A 23,810-nucleotide genomic window follows, 5' to 3' on the forward strand; every position below is an offset into this window, starting at 1 on the left:
CTTTTCAGCAAGAATCCATGTTACAGTTATCCACCTGAACTCTTTGGGAAAATGTGTAAATATCAAAGTGTTCACCTTAGCTCGAGGTCGTGGTTCATCCTCCTGACTGTCGTTTCTGCGGTTGTTCAGACTCTTCTGCTCGGGTCTCTGTGGATCCGTCCCGCTCAACATTTGGACTCGCAGCCAGTGGTAAACCATCTCTGCACTTCCTTCACAATCCATCAGGCTCAGCTTGGCTGTACCCTGCAGGGGCGGAGGATCACAGCTCGCCGTTTAGGATGAAACGTTTAAGGGGCATAAAACATCTTTTAATCCAGACCCACCAGGAGTTCCTCCTGAGCCTGAGGTCCCAGCGAGCAGAGCGACAGCTGCAGGGCGCACATCGCCAGGGTGTTAGCGGGGACCGGTATACGGAAGCCTTCGTTGAAACTCATGTGGCATTGTGGCTCCAACGCGGTACAACAGTAGAACGCACAGGCCCTGCTGGCGTCCAGTGGAATCAAGTGGACCTTCACATAGCTTTAGACAAAAAGAAAACAGTTCCTGATGATCCACTGTTGAGTCAGAGACACTCTGAATTCAGCATCCTGACTCACTCTAGATACGTCATATAAACGGCTCTTTGGTCACATATTTTAGGGTTTTCAGGTTTTAATCTGAGCTTGGATTGAGATCTCCACCACTGATCAGCATTTTAAATCAGAAATAAACAGACTAATTTGAGACATTTTCCAACGTCTTTAATGCAATGGTTTTATAAAATCTTCCCAAATAAGCTCAACAGCACCAATTTCTTGTACACATAAAGTGTGTATTAAAGGTAAAAAATAAAGTAACTGCTCTATAAGGGTGGTTTATAAACTGTCCTGTATGATTCCCTGACTTAATTAACAGGCCTCTGCATCCCTGATGTTTGGAAACCACTGCTTTAAAGCACTCGGTGGCTCTTATGAACGAATGAAGGAAGGAATGAATAGGAAGTTATTTCAAATTTTCAGACAATTAAGCAACAATAAATAAATCAACCAAATACACACAAAAAAGGCTAGTTAACATAAACCAAACACCAATTTCCAAAATAATTCAATTCACCTGAACATAAATAGAAACAAAACCCTCAACCAAATAAATCTGTCGGTATATACAGCGGAGAGAATTGATATTGATTAATGTAAATTGTCTAAAAACGGGTATGAAGAAGTAAAACTTAATATTCATACCCCTCAGCCTCTAACTGCAATTAAATTAACCTAAAGTAGATTAACCAACCTGTTAAATTTCAACGTTTAAAATATTTATACACACAAAAATAATTATATACAGTAATATTTAGTAATGTATATATATATATATATATATATATATATATATATATATATATGTATATATATATATACGTGAAACATTGCGATTCTGTGATCTCTTTATTTTCTGAAGAACTTAAGCTGGTATGCACAATTTTTCTGAAACATTTTTAGAAAATCTCTCACTTGTAAATGATGTTGTTTTTCATTAGCACCCCTGTTTTTTTTTTCTTACATGACGCAATAAAACACAAAGATGTTTGTTGCAATGTTGAAACAAAAAAAAAAAAAAAACGTTATTCATAATTTCGAAAAGAAATTATGAATTAATCATAAGTGCTGAAAATACTCACACTTTATAGCTTTCTCTCACATTGGAACAGTTGAGATTCTTCAGCTGCAGCACGTGCAGTCGCAGAGACTGAGAAGCAGATTCCCACCTGAAAAAATGCAGGAAAATAAGGTCATCCGGGGGAACCGATCCGATCCTCTAACCAGTCAGAGAGCGATTTACTGATCTACTCACAGCAGTCCGAGTTGGATCTGAGTGGACTCGATTGCAGAAGGCAGATCCTTTGAAAGCTCATCATACTCTTCTGCCCTTTAGAGCCAAAAGAAAAAGATATTAGAGGTAGAGCAATATTTTTTTTACTAATACTAGCGCTTTTTTGGGTGAATAGTTCATGGATGATTTTTCTTTATTGAATTGAAATTTGTCTCTAACATTTCATCCCATCCCCAAACACATTCCTCTGTCTTTGCACAGACAGCCTTTTCATATAAAGCCATCAAACAGTGAAATCAGCTTCCAGTCTTTCTGAGGTTGTTTGCTGACTTCATAACTTTTAATAAAACCTAAAAAATAAAAAATACTTTTTTGTGAATCTACTGTCTGCATCAATCCAGGTAAAAAATGTTTATGTTCTATAAATGGAAGTATTGTGATTTTTCTATAAACCATCAGCGCTTTTTAACTAAGAAATGGTAATCATAATGTATATTTTAAATGTCAATTTAACAATTTAGTGTGCATTTTAATTATATAAAACCTGCAGATGGAAATTAGCAATAGCTAATTCTGCTACGAAGCTTTTTGACATGAAAGATGAATGTATTTTGTACATTGTCCGTGCCAAATAAACTAGTAATAAACTTTTTATAATTTTATTATCTAAGTGGCAAAAGAAAAAGTTTGGTCCCATAAAAACTAGCAGCACATATCAGGGATTTCTTAAACTGATGCGAAAAATCATCTTTATCAGCGTCAATATGTCTGTATCCACTGATCTCTATTCAGGATATGAGTAATTTTCATTTATTTAGGATTATATGATGCATTTTTACAAAGAAAATGATCAAATGTATATTGTTGTAGGTAACCTTTTGCCCCAGGCCTCAAACACGCCGCTGTCCGTGGCCAAAGCGTCCTCAGAAACCCCTGCAGAGACTCTCCTGGCTCTCCTGCCGCTCCGGTTGGCGCTGTTTCCCCTCAGAGTCACGCCTGACAATAGAAAGCTCGGATTTTTAATGCCTCACAGGTGGTTTTTAATCTTAATGGGACTGCTCTCCACTTACCTGTGGAAGTGAAGGCTGTCTGAGCGCCGCCGTCTCTCTGGATCTTGTTATCCAGCTGATGCAGAGCGGCAGGACTCACCACGTCCTCGCTGCTCATCACGACGCCGTGCGATAAGGGTTGGGACTGTGCCCGCAGCCCCTCCAACAGGCCGCGCCCCGCCTGCTCCATGTACTCCTCCGTCATCAGGGTGAGGGGGCAGTCCTGCGGGGCGGAGTGGTAAGGCGTCTCCATGGGTGAGCTGGGAGGTGACAGGGACGAGAGCGAGGAGCGGGAGGAGAGGGAGGCCAGGGACTGCGGGGTGTCGTGGGACCGTTTGCTTTTGTTCTGAGTCAGGTGGTCGGGGCTGAAAACAGAGCAGTCTCTGGACATGCTCTCCGGGGGGAGCAGGTAACGGACGTGGGGGTCGAGAGGCTCCGCCGGCCCCTCGTGGCGCTCGTACTGAGGGACTCCGTAGATGTCGCTGAAACTGATGGAGCTGAGGGAGCCTCGGCTGGATGCCAGGGAGCCCCGGCTTGAGGCCAGAGAGCCGCGGCTGCTGCTGGAGGAGACGGTCAGAGAGCTGGCGGACAGGCTGGGGACGGACGACAGAAAGCAAAGACACCATGATCAACCACAATAAAACCACAGGACGGCGATAAAGCATGGATTTATACCACAAACCTCAGAGAAGCAGAACAAAAAAATCCTGCTTCCTGTGTTTAGAAGCTGATGACATCACCAATCAGCTAGAATTATTAAGTAAACAAGCGACATAAACAAGTATCATATTTAAAAATGTAAACAAGCACCAACTAACCTGTGAGTACTCCAAATGTTTATCTGCAGATTAACAATCATAAACAACATTCAACCAATTCACCTAAAATAATGATTTCCATGTATAATCACAAGTCTTATTCTAAAAATGCATTGCATCCTCTATTAGCATTAGCTCGGTTAGCACAGATAGCACTGCTACTAAGTATCCTGTAGAGCAGGGGTGTCAAAGTAGTTCCAGAAATGGCCGTGTGGCTGCAAGTTTTTTATTCCAACCAAGCAATAGAACACCAGACTCCAGTCATCTCATCAAGTCATCATGTTCAGATTGGACTCACTCTCTCATTCGAAGGAAACCTGCAGCCACACGGCCCGTTCTGGAACCACTTTGACACCCCTGCTGTAGAGAGATTTAAAAGGCTGCTAATATTTCCTAATCCAACCTCCAAAGGAAAGATAACAGGTAAGTTATGTTCAGCCTTCCTGTTATCTGCTTTAATTCTGCTTCTCTCATCGAGATTTCAAACATGTTCGAACAGGATTCAGACTAGCAACAATCTACCTTTGGACATTATTCCTCTGATTTTTAGTCCACTTCTCATAGAAACTGCTCATATATGAAACCCTCAGACGTTTTTGTTTTCATTCACCAAAACATATCTGCTACTTCCTATTGAAATCCATGCAGCGTTCACATCTGCAGCTCAAAAGTTTCCATGCAGAGGATCAGAATAGAGGCTAACATCTTGGATGAAGGAAATTCACAGTTAAAACAAATGATGCAAAGGGAACCGGATCATGTGCCCCATGCCTTTAGAGGGCGCCGCACCTTTTCAGCTGGGAATGAAGGTAGGTGGTGATGCGCGTGGCCTCCTGCAGCTGCCTGAGCAGCACATTCCTCTTCTCCTGAAGAAGCAACCTGTCAGGAGAAACTTGCTGATGCATCAGAAATTCAAAGCCCAACAGATGAAATGAGAACCTGAGTCTGTTTGGGATCATTTGGTCACTTGCATCCCCACCGGGTGCTATGTGCTTTGAAGGACTCTCTAACCTTGCACCATCCTTGTTCTCACCTCTGATTGGCTCCCTGGCTCTGAGAGCTGTGGGCTCTCTGTATTTCCTCCTCCAGCCTGCAGCGCTCCTCCTCCAGCTGCTGCTGCGTGTCTGGTGAGTGCGACTGCTTGCTGACCAGGATGAGCTCCTGCAGAAGGGCCTCCTTCTCACGCAGGAGCTGCATGAAGTCCCTGTCGCGGTCCGCTTCGGCGCGCCCCGACCAACTCTCACCGTCCAGCTGAGCGAGTTGGTGCTGTATGCTTTGCACCCTAACAGGACAGCAAAAGAATATTCATCTTTTATTTCACTCCTCCAACCCCATGAGTTGAGGAAACAAACTAATCTGTCAGGCACCAATGTTGAAACCAAAACACTGAGTCAAATGTTGAAGCCAAGGAGGAGATCTTAAAACAAACATGGGGGGAAATCCTGACGTATCATTGATTTTGTGCAGGTTTGATTAGAAAAAAGCAAAAGTTTGATGATTAAAAAAAAAAAAACGAAAATCGAAATTATCAATAAACGAAAAAAGAAGTGAAATTTTTGTTCTTTATCTAAACCTGGGATCAGCAACCTGCTGATCTTTAGCGCCTCCTTGAGGCTCACTGGAGCTTTTTCAAAATGTACGAAAATGGAAAAAGATAGATTTTTTTTTGTTTGTTTGTTTAAATATAGTGTTTAAGGAGGATTTAAAAAAAAACATTCTTTGTTTTACAATGCTGTAAAACTTTGTATGACGAATACATTTAAACAATAAATGTAAACATTTCAATCATCAAAGCTTTGCATTATAGCCTGCGACATGTTTCAGTGCAGCACGGTGCCAGGCAAGTGGCTGTTGTAAACAAATCGGTCGGTCAGTTGTATTTAAAATATAATGGCTTATTTTCCTTTTCATAACCTACTTACTTATCAAAATACTGCTGTTGCAGGCTGCGCATTATTACACTCTTGCCCCGACAAAGGGGGATAAAGAGGGTATTGTTTGTTTCTGTGGTTTGAAGAGGACTGCATTTTATTTCCATGTGGAGGTTTGAAATTACAGGAGTCCTATTATGCATATTTCACTTTTTTCAAATTCTCAAAATAAAAATAACATCAACAATTTGATTTTTTAAATTGTATTTCTATAATTCTATCAATGCCAGAAAACAGAATACATTAATACTGTAAAGGAAGCTAAACTTAAAGCAACAAACATCATATAGTAGATTAGTCACATGGTGTCATTTTCTCCATGATAGTGGGCTGATATACACTTGGAGCCCTTAGGAGGCTTATATATGACTTTTAAATTTGTGTGGCTCCAGAAAGATCTCTTTTTTGGTCCAATATGGCTTTTTGAACATTTTGGGTCGCCGGCCCCCGATCTAAACTAAACCAGACATTAAAAAATTGTGAAATAAATCCCACTATTCATTAGATTTATAACCAAATAGCTGTTCAGCTTCAAATGAATATTATTAAGGAAAATAAAAGCATTCCTAAATAGCACCTTGTGCTTATTTACTCAGTGCTAGGTTAATGCTAGCGGCTGTGTTTACTCTTACCAAGTATTTATGGCAACAAGAGAAGGTTGACAGCAGACCTTCTCCATGCTGCCAGACTGAGCGACCTGCTGCATCAGCCTCTGCTCCTGCAGATGGACGCTACTGGGAGCGTTACTCAGACCTTGACTAGATCTCAGGGAAAATGCACTCTCAGCTATGATCAAATAACTAGCTTTAAATGAGCTGGGTTTCAGAAAGAGTGACTGAGCGACAGATCATGCAAGTTTCCAAAAGTCGCCCATTCTTACAGCTCTGACTTTCTGACATCGCCCCCACAGCAACATGAATCTAGTAAAAATGATTATGATTGAGCCAGGGTAATAATACAGTATTTTTTCCCTATCATTACACTGTAATCCCTTCAAGCTGTGATTCTGTCGACCTAAGCAGGAACGGGTCAGAGATTAGAAAGCACGCCTCCTTCTTACGTTTTGCACCAGAATTTCATCAGTCTAATGATTTCTTTAAATGCATGGTTTGTGTTTTAGGCCAGTCTGTGAAGGATCAGGAGGTGCACTGTGGCAGGCGGTGGGCAGTCCTACTCTGGTCGAGCACACAAAGGCAGCACACAGTCAGCAGCAGCACGGCCAGCGAAGAATGTGACCACCCAGCTCTTTCTGCTGGCCAGACATCCCTCAGCAGCCGCCGGCCAATGGGCCCAAACGCTATTCATAACACACCCTCCCCCCCCTCCTGGGGGCAGCACTCGGGGCCCAATATGTGTGTGTGGTGGAAGGGGGGGGGTTGCTGCTGAGACCGATGATTCAGAGCTGCATGCTTCTGTGTCATGCTGGCACTAATGACGAAACAAACAGCTGGACTGACTTACTTTTTCTTGGCTTCCTCGTACTGCCAGTTCAGTTTGACTTTGTCCACCAAATGCGAAGACTCCTGGGAAACGTACTTTAGAAAGAAGCAAAGCAGATTAAACGTCAACCTTCATGGCTCAGATAACGTGATCCTCATGTTTACAGGTAGTCACTCAGACATGCAGATAATCTCCGTGAGAATCGGATCATTTGGGAGAGCAGCGCGGCCTCTCACCTCTCCCATGATGTCCGTCTGACAGCCGGTGTCGCAGTACTGCTGCTGGTTGCACGGGTCGCCAGCGGCTGCGGTGCTGTTAGCCGCCTCGCTGGCTGCGTCGCTGATGGTCAGGTTGCTTTGGAGGTTAACAGTCATCTTAGCCAGGCTCTGGGTTATTAAAAAAAGAAAAGGATTAATCTTAAAATATTCCAGCTGTTGCTGAATTTATTAAGTGATAACGAGTGAAAACAAATAAAATAGGACCGTGGAGTTTATCCATTTGGATGTAAGGATACATAACATTTCTAACAAATAAACAATAGACACAATTAACACTTTCAAGTTTATATTAAAATTCATTAAATACAATTAAGGTAATAAGGAATAAGTTAGGACAAGATGGGATAAGCCTTCAGTGGGAAGATTGTAGCTTATTTCTCCTCCCAAATGAGTTTTCTAAGCAGAGAATCTACTTCATAGGAAACAGGAGTGAAGGACATTCAAAGAACTGAAAAGAAGTCACCTAAGACCTAAAAGGGACCTACAGCTGTTTCTTCCTCTTTACACAAAAATTCAGGTTTGATCAACCAGAAAGCGACTGCATTGGGGAGTGGTAAGAGGAGAAAACCTTCTCTAAAAAAGAAGTCATGAGGATTACAGAGTGGCAGGGAAGAGGTATCAGACTTTGAGTTCTAGTCCCTCTCTCTCTTTCTCTCCACCCCGTCTCTAATTAGCACAACTTTAAAATAAAGGTCGCTAGTTAAAAACAACAGAAAGAAAATCTTCTAGGCCAGACTAAGAACTGGAAGTGCGACATAAACAAACTGCAGGATTTCAAGACTAAAATTTGAGGACTAAATCGATCTAAATCTGAATTATCCGTACAGCAGAACAGAAACCAAGTTTGGCACGCATCACATAAAGCACAGAGGAGGAACTATGAGGGTTTGGGGATGCCTTTCAGCAGGCAGACCTGACCAGCTAATTTTTTTGCTGTGTATCAGATTCCAGGATAATGTTAGACCATCTGCAAAAAAATTAAATGAACTTAAAATATATCAGTAAATCCACCAAGGAGAGGTTGAAAATTAAAAGATTTTAAGGTCCTGGACTGATTTAAAGTCGTAAGGAAACGTCCGTTGGTGCACGACTTTACACGAGTGAATAAAGTGAATGTGATTGGCTGTTTATCAAGGGGGCGGGATTGTTGTGGCGGAAGGTTTGCAAGCAAGTTTTGTTGTGGACGGTGTGTGGGAAGCATCTTGCTAAGCAGTTAGCAACTTAGTGCTAGTAGGTTCCCAATGGGAAATTACATTGGGACCAAGTAGCACTTACAGTCATGGCCATAAGTTTTGAGAATGATTCAAAAGTTAATATTTACAAAGTCTACTGCTTCAGTTTTTATAACGGCAATTTGCAAATACTCCAGAATGTTATAAAGAGTGATCAGCGTAATTAATTGCAAAGTCAATATTTCCTAGAAAATGAACTTTATCCCCCAAAACACATTTCAGCGTCATTGCAGCCCTGCCTTAAAAGGACCAGCTAACATCGTTTCAGTGATTGCTCCATTAACACAGGTGTGGGTGGTGATGAGGACAGGGCTGGAGATCAATCTGTCATGATTAGTTAAGAATGACACCACTGGACGCTTTACAAAGAGGCTGGTGCTTGGCATCATTGTTTCTCTTCTGTTGACCATGGTTATCTCTAAAGAAACACGTGCAGTCATCATTGCGCTGCACAAAAATGGCCTAACAGGAAAGAGAATTGCAGCTAGAAAGATTGCACCTCAGTCAACAATCTATGGCATCATCAAGAACTTCAAGGAGAGAGGTTCCATTGTTGCCAAAAAGGCTCCAGGGCGCCCAAGAAAGACCAGCAAGCGCCAGGACCGTCTCTTAAAAGTGTTTCAGCTGCGGGATCAGGATACCAGCAGTGCAGAGCTTGCTCAGGAATGGCAGCAGGCAGGTGTGAGTGCATCTGCACGCACTGTGAGGCTGAGACTCTTGGAGCAAGGCCTGGTCTAAAGGAGGGCAGCAAAGAACCCACTTCTCTCCGGGAAAAACATCAGCGACAGACTGATATTCTGCAAAAGGTACAGGGAGTGAACTGCTGAGGACTGGGGTAAAGTCATTTTCTCTGATCAATCCCCTTTCTGATTGTTTTGAACAGCTTGTTCTGAGAAGACGAGGTGACCGCTACCACCAGTTTTGTCTCATGCCAACTGTAAAGCATCCTGAACCATTCATGTGTGGGGTTGCTTCTCAGCCAAGGAAGTCGGCTCTCTCACAGTCTGACCTAAAAACACAGCCATGAATAAAGAATGGTACCAGAATGTCTTCCGAGAGCAACTTCTCCCAACCGTCCAAGAGCAGTTTGGTGATGAACAATGCCTTTTCCAGCATGATGGAGCACCTTGCCATAAAGCAAAGGTGATATCTAACTGGCTTAGGGAACAAAACATACAGATATGGTCCATGGCCTGGAAACTCCCCTGATCTTAATCCCATTGAAAACTTGTGGTCAATCATCAAGAGACGGATGGACAAAAGAAAACCTAGGAATTCTGACAAAATGCAAGCATTGATTGAGCAAGAATGGACTACTATCAGTCAGGATTTGGTCCAGAAGTTGATTGAGAGCATGCATTTTTTATTTAGAGGAGAAAAGTGGTGACAAAGTTGTTGTGGAAGAGGACGCCAGGGCGGCAGAAGCTCGGTTTGGTGTAGAAGGCTTCCAGCCGTACATGTTTGAGCCCTTGCCTCGCAACGCTGCCAGTTCTGTTAGCTCTACGCCTGCAGAAGACACAGACGTCCATCCCCGTGAACACTGGGACGGAACTCAATGGGAAAGGAAATGATTCTTATTTCAACCGTTGCTTATATTAGCTGCGACATGAATCAAGATGCTATGACCAAAAATTTTAGATTGACAGATGACCGTTGATATATGATTGGCTGAATTTAGATTTACAGGCTGACGTATAACTAACTGGCCTGCATAAGAGAATGAAAAAAACCTCCACAAATTTTAAGACAGGATTTTTTAAAATAGAATTTTCATGTTTTATTTTGGGACAATATGGTCTGATAAAGAGTACATTTATATACATGTTTAAGCCAGAAATATTTGACATTTAAGTATAATTTCCCTATGACTTTAAAGATTTTTTGGAAGATACTGTGGACTGACTTAAACATGAACACCAACAAACATCTCCTAAAGTTGGAAAAACTTTGCTTGGAGCAAATGATAGAATCCTAGAGGTGTTTTTTTTTTTTTTTTACATGCGTTCATAAAGTGGTAAAACTACTTTTATTTTAGGTGTTTTCCTTTGAATAAATCATTTAATTAAGCAGAGATAAATTAAAAACTGTCACACTAATTGGTGCACATTTATTGAAGAAAAACAAGGGGAGAAACAGTAGATGGAAACGGACACTAGAGGTCAGCATCAAGTATGCAAACTGCCTGCCTGTTGAAGTTTGCACATGAGGTTAAAAACAATGCGGTTACCTGGATGAGGTCCTGCCTCTCCTTCTCGCCTGTGCTGATGGCCTTCTTGATGCTCCGCAGCTCGTTAAAGATGGCCTGGGCCTCATCCAGCTTGTAGTTTGTCTGACTGCAGGAAATCTTCCTATCAATCCTGAGAGAGAAAATATATATTTTGGATTAATTTGTGGATCGATTGATTCATTTTTAGATTAATAACCAGAAAGCAAAAGTTACCTCAAAGAAGATTTTTTTACAGAATTAAACAAGGTAAAATCAGAACCTTTTCCACTTGAAAAGGAAAAGGTCGGAAAAGATCATGTGACAATGTGTTCTGGGTAGAACACATTGTCACATGAAAAGTTTTTTTTTTATGTTAAAATAAATATTTTGGTACAATTATTGCTCTAAGTGGGTTGCTAATTCAGCTAAAGGTGTTTTAGAGTCTTTATACAACAGTTAAAGATGAATCGATTACTAAATTAGTTGACAATTTATTTAATAATCGATTAATCACAATTAATCTGATAAATTTTTTTCAGTCCTAAGCATAAACCATCAAATCAAAAGTGAATTAAATACTTTCAAGAAATCACAGGTCTTTACTTTAATCCCATTTATACCCACACAATGCAGCTCCTTAACAGGCTGCCATAAATAACAATATGGGAAACAGTAAAAGTGACCTCTTTATGCCAAGAATGAGTCCAAACCGAATCTTAAATTGGCTATTATATCATTTTTGTTTCAACTCTGATGTAATAAAGAAAGAACCAGATCCCATTCTACAGTGGATCTGTTTCATTTCATTTTAAAATTACTATTCAGCCGGTTTAACTTTTGATTAAATCAGATTCTTGTTAAAAATAATTCAACAAGCAACAGTGTGGTTGTTTATATCTCCTTCCTGCAAAAACAAGTCAGAAAAAGGCTTCAGAAGAACATTTAAAGAATTTCTGTGGGAGGCATCATTCATCAACAATGCAACAGTTTTTTTCTTTTTCTTTTATAGACTGTGGTCAGTTTCCGTCATGTGACACCGGATGTGACATTTTGTTTCGATATACAGAGATTTTTTTCCAGGCTTTCCCTGATTTAGCAGACTGAAATAGATGAGCTGACAGGATGTGATTAAGTCTGAAGGATCTAGCCCAACCTTTCTGTATAACTCTGAGTGTACACATGTGTTAACAAACAGTCTTACAAAAGCATTACAAACTTCTTCAACTTCCCACCCAATGACAACCTGAAAAGTGTGGATGTTTGTTTCTTTCCTTTTACACATCTTGAGTCAGTACCTTGCAGAATCACTGTTTACTATTCTGAATGAGACGATGTGACCTGGGGGCGCATTTCAACGCGACACATTTCTGCTCAGTGTAGTTAGATGCTAATGAAATATTCTGGCTGGCACATTATTTGTACAATCTGCCATTTTTTTCCTATTACTTATGTCCATTCTTACAATAAAGTAGTAAATACAAGTGTACCTAAATTTTATTTTCAAACTTAAGTATATTTTCAGTTTACTTGTAGAGAGGATTGTGCGATGTGGCTGCTTTCAGCTGCTGGGATGAAGGATCTGTGATAACGCTCCCTGATGCACTTAGGGTGCAGCAGTCTGTCACTGAAGGAGCTTCCCAGTTCAGTAACAGCTTCATGCAAGTTTATTGCTGCAAGCATACTAAAGATATTTAAGATATGTAATATATTCAATTAACATGATAGTGAAATGCAACATTTAGCTCAACGAGGATGGGTGTGAAACTTTTCAAAGTTCTGAATAAAAAAGTCTTATTAGGGGAAATGTTGTGACCAGTTGGTTTCCTGATAAATTGACAATCAATTTCCCACCGAGATCAAGACTCACAGTTTCCTGGGTTATGAGATTGGTTGAAATAAATAAAACAACATTTATCATCTTAGCAATAATATATTATTCAATAGGCTAAGAGTTCATTTCAATATACTTCAAAGTATACTTTCAAAAAGTATTAAAGGAATAGTACACCCAAAACATGATTAGCCTTCATTTTCTACTCACCCCCATGCTGAACAACACTCTGGGAGGCTTCTTGCTGTCTGCTGACATTCAAATAATGGAGGTCTATGGCGCCCGAGACAGAAAGGTCCATAAAAGTCCACAAAAAACGTGTCAATATTCCTCCATACTGCTCGTCCAATGTATTCCAAGTGTCCTGAGTGGGTAGCATCCAGAATTTACTCGAAACGAAGTCATTTAGAATGTTTTTAGAGCATAAACAGTAGTGTATAGGATTTCCTGAAAGCGCGCACCTGCGCGCTCACGATGCTACGGAAGCCGGCAGACCAAACCAGCGCATTCAGCTCGGCAAAGAACTCATGCTCTTCCTCAACACTGAAGTCCTCAGACATTTTTCTTTTGTTGTTTCTTTCTTTGCACAGGTAAACAGCACATTTCTTCTTCTACGCTTGCATTATCGGCAGAGCAGACGCTGAATGCGCACTTTCATCTGGTTTGATCTGCCGGCTTCCGTCACCCGTTCTCGCTTACAGGCTATTTCCACTTTGATTTGATACGTAGCGGAAATCCTATACACAACTGTTTATGCTCTAAAAACATTCTAAATGACTTCGTTTCGAGTAAATTCTGGATGCTACCCACTCAGGACACTTGGAATACATTGGACAAGCAGTATGGAGGAATATTGACACGTTTTTTGTGGACTTTTATGGACCTTTCTGTCTCGGGCACCATAGACCTCCATTATTTGAATGTCAGCAGACAGCAAGAAGCCTCCCAGATCTCCAGATGCATTTGAGATATCAAAAAAGTACTCCAGAGTGTTGTTCAGCATGGGGGTGAGTAGAAAATGAAGGCTAATCATGTTTTGGGTGTACTATTCCTTTAAGACTTTGATGTATACTTACATCAATTAAATTGGTAAACTTTGGATATATACTTTTGTATAAATGAAATATGAGCCTGAAGTATACCTAGTTGTGTTAAGGACGTAGAAAAGGTACAATCTGATCATTTTTTTTTTGTTTTTTAAGTCAGAATACATTCTAATCGGAACATGAACTGTTATGCATCTAAACAAAACTATGTCTTGCTACAGATAGCCAACTGGATTTTAGATTAGACTTTAACTATGCCATCTATTAAAATGTGTGAGGAATTATTAGGCAAATGAGTATTTCAACCACATCATCCTTTTCATACATGTTGACCTACTCCAAGCTACATAGGCTTGAAAGCCAACTACCAATTAAGTAAATCGGGTGGTGTGCATCTCTGTAATGAGAAGGGGTGTGGCCTAATGACATCAGCACCCGATATAAGGTATGCTTAATTAAAAAGTTAAAGCACAGACATATAAAAAAAGCACAAAGTGCTTCACGTTGCTCCTTTTTTAAATGAGAAATTGTCACTATTTTAGCTAAAACCTATCAACAGGCGAGTCCTCCAGCCTAGCCATGTTTTTTATGCCCCAGCAAGACCCTTCTGACCATAGTCTTTCCTACATGTTCGCCGCAAAAAAACGCTGCTGGCATGTCATTGGTCCAACCCGCTGGTGGTTATCAGAGGGACGTTTTAGGGGGAGTCTTTCAAGATGGAGTTGTTGTGAGTCTGACGGCGCACAGTTACTCCTCTAGTGCATCATTAATTAATTAAATTTACTAAGTTGTATAGAGCAGCAGACTGTAAAGATGATTGTAAGAAAAAAAACATTTGATGTAACCCTCTGTTTGTGTCCCACTTAAAATCCCACCAAGTTCAAGGTGTTCAGGGTGACGGGTGTGGCACCAAACGTCCTCCATCAGCGGGTCTCTCACCACACACCCACTTCCTTCACTCTACTTCAATAGCAGGTACTGTTCAACCACCTCCATCCTGTCTCTCCCCCCCCAGAACAAGCCCTGCTTTGTCTCTCCTTCATAACCCACCGGTGGGCCCTGGGAGTTTAGAAGTTTTATACGCCTACGACAAAAAATAGCAAAAAACTACTGGTCTGTGCCAACTGCGCCCCTACCCACCCTGTGTCCTGCTGGATAAAAATTGAAGGTTCACACTGAAGGCATTAAAACTATGAACTAACACATGTGGAATTATGTACTTAACAAAAAAGTGGGAAACGACTGAAAATATGTCTTATATTCTAGGTTCTTCAAAGTAGCCACCTTTTGCTTTGATTACTGCTTTTCACACTCTTGGCATTCACTTGATGAGCTTCAACAGGTATTCGTCTGAAATGGTCTTCGTTCACAGGTGTCCCCTGTCAGGTTTAATAAGTGTGATTTCTAGCCTTATAAATGGGGTTGGGACCATCAGTTGTGTTGTGCAGAAGTCAGGTGGATACAGAGCTAATAGTCCTGAAGAATAGACTGTTAGAATTTGTGTTTTGGCAAGAAAAAAAGTAAGTGAAGTAAAAATAGGGGCTATCATTACTTTAAGAAATGAAGGTCAGTCCGTCCGAACAATTGGCAAAACTCTGAAAGTGTCCCCAAGCGCAGTCACAAAAACTATCAAGCACTACAAAGAAACTGGCTCACAGGAGGACCGTCCCAGGACAGGAAGACCAAGAGTCACCTCTGCTGTAGAGGATAAGTTAATCCGAGTCACCAGCCTCAGAAATCGCAGGTTAACAGCAGCTCAGATTAGAGACCAGGTCAATGCCACACAGAGTTCTAGCACCAGACATATCTCTAGAACAGCTGTTTAGAGGAGACTGTGTGAATCAGGCCTTCATGGTAAAATAGCTGCTAGGAAACCACTGCTAAGGACAGGCAACAAACAGAAGAAGTCTACTTGGGCTAAAGAACACAAAGAATGGAAATTAGACCAGTGGAAATCTGTGATTTGGTCTGATGAGTCCAAATTTGAGATCTTTGTTTCCAATCATTGTGTCTTTGTGCGACGCAGAAAAGGTGAACGGATGGACTGTACATGCCTGGTTCCCATCGTGAAGCATGGAGGAGGAGGTGTGATGGTGCTTTGCTGGTGACACTGTTGGGGATTTATTCAAAATTGAAGGTATACTGAACCAGCATGGCATGATATTCCATCCGGTTTGCGTTTAGTTGGACCATCACTTATATTGACCCCAAACACACCTCCAGGCTGTGTAACGGCTACAGTATTTGACCAAGAGAGTGATAGGTTGCTGCACCAGATGACCTGGCCTCCACAATCACAGGACCTGAACCCAATTGAGATGGTTTGGGGTGAGCTGGACCGCAGAGTGAAGGCAAAAGGGCCAACAAGTGCTAAGCATCTCTGGGAACTCCTTCAAGACTGTTGGAAAACCGTTTCATGTGACCACATGTTGAAGCTCATCAAGTGAATGCCAAGAGTGTGCGAAGCAGTAATCAAAGCAAAAGGAGGCTACTTTGAAAAACCTACAATATAAGACAAATTTTCAGGTGTTTCACACGTCTTTGTTAAGTATATAATTCCAAATGTTTTAATTCATAATTTTGATGCCTTGAGTGTAAATCTTTAATTTTTAAATAAAGAAAACTCTTTGAATGAGAAGAAGTGTCCAAAAGTTTTGGTCTGCATTGTGTATATTATATATATATATATATATGTATATATATATATATATATATATATATATATATATATATATATATATGCTCGCGTTTCTCTCGTTCTGCCAGAAGAGCAGGGTATCAGTGGGGGAAACCTTAATAGCTTTAAGTTTTTAAGTTACTTGTAAACATAAAGTGGCACAAGGATGACTAATAGATATCAACAAACTCCTGTCTTCTTTACGGCTTGTAGTGATAATTACTCGATGTAAAAGTGGTTTGCACACCAGAAACAGTTTATCAGTTGATCTGACATGGACAAGAATTAGCTTTATTGCTGACCACAGCTTAACTAGGACAAAAAAGGACAACAACAATATAAACAACCTAGAGGGTCAGTCCTGTTCTCTACCCTACCAATCCACAGAGAACAATGGGACACCGACACACCAGCAGGAAAAGTCACAAACACGCCTACGAGCACGTATACACATCAGCATACTCCAAGAGGGGGGGTGTGTGGGGGGTAGGCAAGGCTTTTTTGCAAGCTGTGTATTCTCCTGGCTATTCTGGGAATCACTTGAGTCGTGTATTATCTAAGAGATAAGCAACTCTTTACCAGGACTCAGGAAGTGCTGACGAATTTTCTGCCAATGGAACAACTTCCTCTCCAGGCTGAACCTTACCTCCCTGCACTCCACTGGTGCATCCTCTTCCTGAGGTGGAGTGCCCTTTTCCATCAAAAAAAAAAAAAAAAAAAACTCCCTCCATTTGGCTTTTCTCAAAAGCTCTTTTTTTCCCCTCTTGCTCAGAGGTGGAGCTTCTATTTCTAACAAGAAATTTGCTTTGAAACCTTCCCAGTACAGCCTTGTGAATGTGTGGAAAAGAGACACACAAAGAGAAATAACAAAAAATTTGTAGAGCTTCAGATGAGGTGCAACATACAAAAATCTGATTGAAAAGATTTTTTTATTCTAAAAAGGTTCTCCTTTCAGTTTTTGAAACTAGTTTTTGTATATAAGATAAGATTAAAAAGAGAAACAGAAACACCAAGAGACAGACTTTAGGGGAAGAGACCAAACAGAGGGAAGAGGCTGCTGGTTGGGGAGCAGCAGGGCCAAGTGTAGGAAGGAGAAGGTTGGCCATGGGAGGAAGGGTGGACCCCGAACACAAAGACACACAGAGGCAAAGGAACACTCACTCCTGCAGGGTCTCCACTCCCATTTCCTTATACTGCAGCTCCTGCTTCACCTGGGCCAGCTCCTGCTTCAGTCTGGAGAGCTGCGGACACAAGCGAGCGCCGGGTTACCATGGTGCACAATGGGCTTCTCTCAAAACTGCTTAGTCATGACTATTGGCATACAGGAATGCTCAACTATGTTTTTACAGAGGTGTGCACACACTGAGGGCTTCTCTCGTGAAAAGGTTTTGGACTGAAACACGGAAACCTTGACCCTGATGAGCATCGGTTAAAAAAAAAATCCCAATGTTTAAAGGAATAGTACACCCAAAACATGATTAGCCTTCATTTTCTACTCACCCCCCTGCTGAACAACACTCTGGAGTACTTTTTTGATATCTCAAATGCATCTGGAGATCTGGGAGGCTTCTTGCTGTCTGCTGACATTCAAATAATGGAGGTCTATGGCGCCCGAGGCAGAAAGGTCCATAAAAGTCCACAAAAAACGTGTCAATATTCCTCCATACTGCTCGTCCAATGTATTCCAAGTGTCCTGAGTGGGTAGCATCCAGAATTTACTCGAAACAAAGTCATTTAGAATGTTTTTAGAGCATAAGCAGTAGTGTATAGGATTTCCTGAAAGCGCGCACATGCGCGTTCACGACGCTACGGAAGCCGGAAGACCAAACCAGCGCATTCAGCTCAGCAAAGAACTCATGCTCTTCCTCAACACTGAAGTCCTCAGACATTTTTCTTTCGTTGTTTCTTTCTTTGCACAGGTAAACGGCACATTTCTTCTTCTACGCTTGCATTTTTGGCAGAGCAGACGCTGAATGCGCACTTTCATCTGGTTTGGTCTGCCGGCTTCCGTAGCGTCATGAACGCGCAGGTGCGCGCTTTCAGGAAATCCTATACACTACTGTTTATGCTCTAAAAACATTCTAAATGACTTTGTTTCGAGTAAATTCTGGATGCTACCCACTCAGGACACTTGGAATACATTGGACGAGCAGTATGGAGGAATATTGACACGTTTTTTGTGGACTTTTATGGACCTTTCTGCCTCGGGCGCCATAGACCTCCATTATTTGAATGTCAGCAGACAGCAAGAAGCCTCCCAGATCTCCAGATGCATTTGAGATATCAAAAAAGTACTCCAGAGTGTTGTTCAGCATGGGGGTGAGTAGAAAATGAAGGCTAATCATGTTTTGGGTGTACTATTCCTTTAAATACCATAAAAGAAAATTATTTTGTGCTTCTGCTTTTTAATTGTGTCTTTAGCTTCAGTTTATCTAACATGCAAACGGATAGATATTGTAGCCAACAAATTATATTACTTTATTTTTTCTGGCAGAGATGCACCTGAGTGACCGGAGTCATCTGCGTTTTTATGGAAAAACAGCATAATAACTAAATCACAAAGAATTCAATTTAACCTAAAACAAGCAACCCGGACAGATTTCTTTCAATTTTTTATCAATGTAGCCAAAGTAAAACTGAAACAAAAAGTGAAAAAATTTATTCTTTTTCTAAAGTAACACTGCCCCATATTTAAATATTCAAAAAATAAACCTACTATATTAGGAGGCTGTTTATTTAGTTTTTTAGTAAGTAAAAAATATCCTGACATAATTCCTTTATCTGTAGTAATTAATGTCATTTTTGTATTACATTTAGTGTCATACATATTGTATTCTAAATAAGGCAGAACAAATATTTTAAACAGCTACTGGGAATAAGGTTTAAATGATAGTAATAACTTAATTTATATTTTTTGACTTATCACTTATAGAGCCAAACAAAAAAATGGGCCAACATCTATCTCTGAGGGATTGATTGGTAACAAAAAGTAACCAATCAAACCCCTAAATTAGTTATTGCATGTTTTTAATGTTTTTTGGACGCATTCTGACATTATTGTTTTTTGCTTCACTAGATGGATTTTAAGCGTAGCAGATCATTCACACCTTTCTAATCTATTTAGCACAAAGCTTTGCTTCAAAACACCCCTGATCCAGGAAATACTCTCACCCATGTGACTGATGTCAGAGTGATGTCCATCTATCCTCTGCCTGACCCTTTGATGATGATCTCACCCCTCTCCTCCTGGGGCCCCAAGCCAGAGCCACAATATCCTGTAGGGGCCACACCCCACCTGCCCCCCCCCTCTTCAAGTCCAAAAGCGGCCCCCCCACCACAGGCCCATTGTTCTCTCTCGATAACAACTCACCCGTTCTCGCTTACAGGCTATTTCCACTTTGATTTGATCAGGGTCATATTTCGAACTTGATGACGAGCCGGAAAAAGCTGCAAACACATGAAGGAAAAGAGGGGGGGGGGTCACAGTTAATGGTTTCAATAGATTCAAGAACAAGTGAGGTGTTAGAGAGATCCAGTATCATTTCCCTGTCTTTGCTGGAAGCCAGTGGCCCCTGGATGCTTTGTGTGACAACTGGCTGATGTCAGGGGGGTGAACTGGGTGGAGGTGTTAAAAAAAAAAGAGGGTGGAGTGAGGAAAGGATTTGGAGGAATTTCTATAGCTCTGCATATCCGCCACCAGTGCAGCAGGAGATACCAGCAGTGTAGCCGGTCCAGGTCAGACAATAAGGACAGTCAGGGTTTGTTCGCATGGGATCCTCAGATTCCTTCCTCTCTCACCCCTCCATCCCACCTCCCATAGGTCTGGGTCGTACTTACGCCCAATTTACACAATCCCTCTGAAACCGATCCGTGCCGAGTTCGGACCGAGCTTGGATCAGTTAACCACACCGAACTCTGTTCCTACTAGTGTTGCACGGGGCCCCGATTCAGCACTAAAATGATGGTATCGGCAAGTACCGACAAATAGGGCACCGATACCATTTTGAGAGCCAAAAGTTTATTCAACTATTGTCACCCATTCTAGGTAGGCAATAAAAAGTTCTACTGGATTCACTTCCTATTAGTCTTTTTCCTGCTTCATAACAAAGCCATGATGGCAACTATTTTAAATCCAAGTAGTATGCAGTTCTTCATATTTATCGGCCGATACTGCACAGCCAGGTATCGGGGCCAAAAAATGGTTCTGGCGCAACACTAGTTCCTACAGTCATTTACACATCATCACTGGGGACAGACATTGAGAATTAGCCTTAGCTAAAATGTTGTAGTGTGTGACATGATGCATGAAACATACTTGTCCCTATCAAATAAACAAATAAATAAATCATGCTAGCACGGTTCCTCGCGTCCTATCTGCGGTCCAAGAGACTGAAGCTCTCAGGGTGGAAATTACACAAATAAAAATGGCGGCGCCCATAGTATTCAGGAACTTATGTGACTGGATAGCGACCTCTTCCCAAATTTCAATGAGAGCCTCGGCATCATCCGAGGTCGCACCACTCACCTTTGATGCCATTTATTGTTAATAGACTGAGAAGCAGTTTGTGTTGTGAACAGGTGAAGAGATCTGTGAATTGCAAAGCTGGACATGGCTGAAAACCCGCAAAATGAGTCAGCTGACTATACATAGGAGATGGCGCGGTCTGCTCATGCGCTCTTTGTTATCAGCTAAACTGTGCTGAGCCCTGCTCATGAACTAGTACCAGTTTAGCACGGGTTGGTTGTGTCTGGCACGGTCCAGTTCCATTTAAACTGAGCAGTTATCTTGGTTACCGTCCTCGGACTGATCTCGGCATGGTTTCAAAAGGGTATTGTAGATGGGACTATAGATTCAGACAGTAGAGACATCTGTAAGCCTTACTGCTGGTGATGGAGTGGTTGTCCCCAGAGAGCTCGTCTAATCGCAGCATTTCCTGCTGAGCCAGCTCCAGTCGCTGCTGCTTGATCAGGTACATCTCCTTCTTGGCGTTGAGGGCCTCCTGGGCCACAACAAGGTACTCCTTCAACATGCGCTCCTGCTCCTGCCGCCATTGTGTCCGCGGGTTCTCAATCTGGGTGGTTTCTGACAAAAATAAAGCTAATTTATACATTTATCAACAAACCTTAAAGGAAAATTCCGGTTTTTAACACTTTTAGCCCAGTTTCTGTAGTGTCCAAGATGAAATCGAATGATCGACACCAAAATTTTGACGATTGGTCCTGTCTCTGCTATTTGGCTCATGCAGAATCCCCCCCTGGCTGCTTCAGAATGGCTTCCATAGTGCATGTCCGATAATGTCCTTAAAACAACCTTAAACGTTCTTTTTTTAAAATATGCTACTCACCGGGTCGTCAGCGCTGTTCAATGACGTTCCAAAAAAAGTTTTGTGAAGAAAAACCGTTCCTGTCTTGTTTTATTTAGCATTTTGTAAATCCCAGAACTATTTTTTCCGATACATCACAACCGCTTATAAACTTCCGCTTCCCGTTCGAATCTGAAGCGTTGCACACTCCAGACCACTAGTTGGCGACGGTATCCTCTACCGTCAAACTCAAAGTCCAATATGTCCTCCTCAAGAATCCACCTTTCGTATTCCATTTTCAGAGTTTTTTAAAGTGTTTACAGAGACGTTAGCACCTCGACGTCGGAGTACACAGAGTGAAGCAGAAACACTTGGGCCTTGCGAAAAGACTACAACTAAGCGTAAACAGGCCCCATTTCCGTTTCCGGTGGCGGAGGGATATTGACTATTCCAACAGAACTCAATGGGATTTACAAAATGCTAAATAAAACACTACAGGAACGTTTTTTCTTTACGAAACTTTTTTTGGAACGTCATTGAACAGCGCTGACGACCCGGTGAGTAGCATATTTTAAAAAAAGAACGTTTAAGGTTGTTTTAAGGACATTATCGGACATGCACTATGGAAGCCATTCTGAAGCAGCCGGGGGGGATTCTGCATGAGCCAAATAGCAGAGACAGGACCAATTGTCAAAATTTTGGTGTCGATCATTCGATTTCATCCTGGACACTACAGAAAATGGGCTAAAAGTGTTAAAAACCGGAATTTTCCTTTAATGTAAATAGGAACGATCCTTCTACAATCCATCACAAATTAACAAAACTTTAACTTTTTGGAATCTGATCAGTCTGATTTAAATCTATAAGTGTAGGCTGTAGTAAAACCTGCCATTTTTCCTGAGGTATCTTTAACACATATTTATGCATGACTGATTACAGAAAACATAAACCGATAAACTGTTTCATAATATGAAGAACAACATTTAGAGCCTAGTTCCTGCAGCAGAGATCCTGGACAAGGAGAAACTCTTTCATTCCCCTCACTATCCTCTGCAGGGCCTTGTCTGCCCTACAGCAGAAAGCCAGCAATTATGTAAACTGGATTCACTTTATCTAAATCGTAATAGGAAGTGGAGACCAAAAACCTGAGATGCACTCACTGTTAATATGGTCGATGTAGTAAACTCCAACTTGCTGGTCGTAAACCTCCTCCCACCCCAGAGGCAGTTCATCACCAACACAGTCGGCAAACGTTAACGGCTTCGTAATCCTGAAATGAAAGAATTCATCAGTATTTAGCTCAGTTCTAAAAAAAAAAGAGAAAATAGAGCAAAGTTGGGCAGAAATTTACCCCTTTAAAGCTAAATTTAAAGACACTTTATTGCACAAAACAGCAGAGAAGTATTAAAATAAAAACATGCCCCCCACCCCCCCAGTGATGATGTAATGATTTAATTTTTCCTGTTAGTATCAAGAAGTCTTCAGGGTTTTCTGCCTCATTTATTATGTAATGAGGGGTTTGGTCTGTTAACGGAGGAGATAAAAACAAAAAGTAAACATTTGCCCACATGTTGGACTTGTTGCTTCAGCTACAGTTTACAGCTTCTAGAAAGACTTTTACAGAAAAACTCTTTTCATTATAAATCCAACTTATGTCTGACACAAAACTTTAAGGAAATATTGACAGGTCTTGTTGCTAAAAAGGTAACTCATATAAAATGACCATGTTCTATGGTGTCAGGCTAATCAAACATATTTAAAAGATAAAAACGGGACAAAATTCCAGAAAACTGAAAGAACTTTATGTTACAGGTAAAAGTGAAACAGAAAACTTTAGCTGTTAGAAAAGGACGGAATTATAAAAACAGAAACCAAAGCTAACATTTTGTACCATAAACATGCTTATGTGAGACGGTATGACCTGAAAGCTACTCTGACAACAAAAACCTTGAAAGTTTCTAATTAATATTGCAAAAAGATTGTTTAATTTAAAGCTGAGAAATAAAAACATTGACATGAAAACTATCTTAAGTGGAAAAACAAAGCAGTAACCTGTACATTACTGCCTGAAGACCTTCAGAGGACAGTAATAAACATGTTGGCAAACTGACCAGCATGAAGCTACTACATTAAGCTACTGTGACAAGAATTAGGCTGAAAAATGTTCTAGAGAAACAAAAACAAACCTTT

General features: G+C 41.1%; 1 protein-coding gene across 2 annotated transcripts in view; it reads right to left on the reverse strand.

Annotated features, from left to right (window-relative positions):
* wwc3 (WWC family member 3) overlaps positions 1 to 23,810 on the reverse strand; it is a 65,379-nt gene that overhangs the window by 6,844 nt on the left and 34,725 nt on the right. For both annotated transcript variants that reach the window (XM_038275820.1, XM_038275821.1), the window contains exons 2-16: positions 22,781 to 22,890; positions 21,200 to 21,400; positions 19,688 to 19,764; positions 17,479 to 17,558; positions 10,785 to 10,914; positions 7,284 to 7,433; positions 7,069 to 7,142; positions 4,710 to 4,958; positions 4,466 to 4,555; positions 2,880 to 3,451; positions 2,685 to 2,805; positions 1,831 to 1,905; positions 1,658 to 1,744; positions 324 to 519; positions 76 to 243 (exon numbers count right to left, since the gene is read on the reverse strand). In XM_038275820.1, the coding sequence (XP_038131748.1) occupies positions 76 to 243; positions 324 to 519; positions 1,658 to 1,744; positions 1,831 to 1,905; positions 2,685 to 2,805; positions 2,880 to 3,451; positions 4,466 to 4,555; positions 4,710 to 4,958; positions 7,069 to 7,142; positions 7,284 to 7,433; positions 10,785 to 10,914; positions 17,479 to 17,558; positions 19,688 to 19,764; positions 21,200 to 21,400; positions 22,781 to 22,890 (2,380 nt within the window). The remainder of the gene's footprint in view (positions 1 to 75; positions 244 to 323; positions 520 to 1,657; positions 1,745 to 1,830; positions 1,906 to 2,684; positions 2,806 to 2,879; positions 3,452 to 4,465; positions 4,556 to 4,709; positions 4,959 to 7,068; positions 7,143 to 7,283; positions 7,434 to 10,784; positions 10,915 to 17,478; positions 17,559 to 19,687; positions 19,765 to 21,199; positions 21,401 to 22,780; positions 22,891 to 23,810) is intronic.

This window comes from Cyprinodon tularosa, unplaced genomic scaffold (assembly GCF_016077235.1).
Source record: "Cyprinodon tularosa strain WSP-4 unplaced genomic scaffold, ASM1607723v1 ctg98, whole genome shotgun sequence".
In the NCBI taxonomy this organism is placed as follows: domain Eukaryota; kingdom Metazoa; phylum Chordata; class Actinopteri; order Cyprinodontiformes; family Cyprinodontidae; genus Cyprinodon; species Cyprinodon tularosa.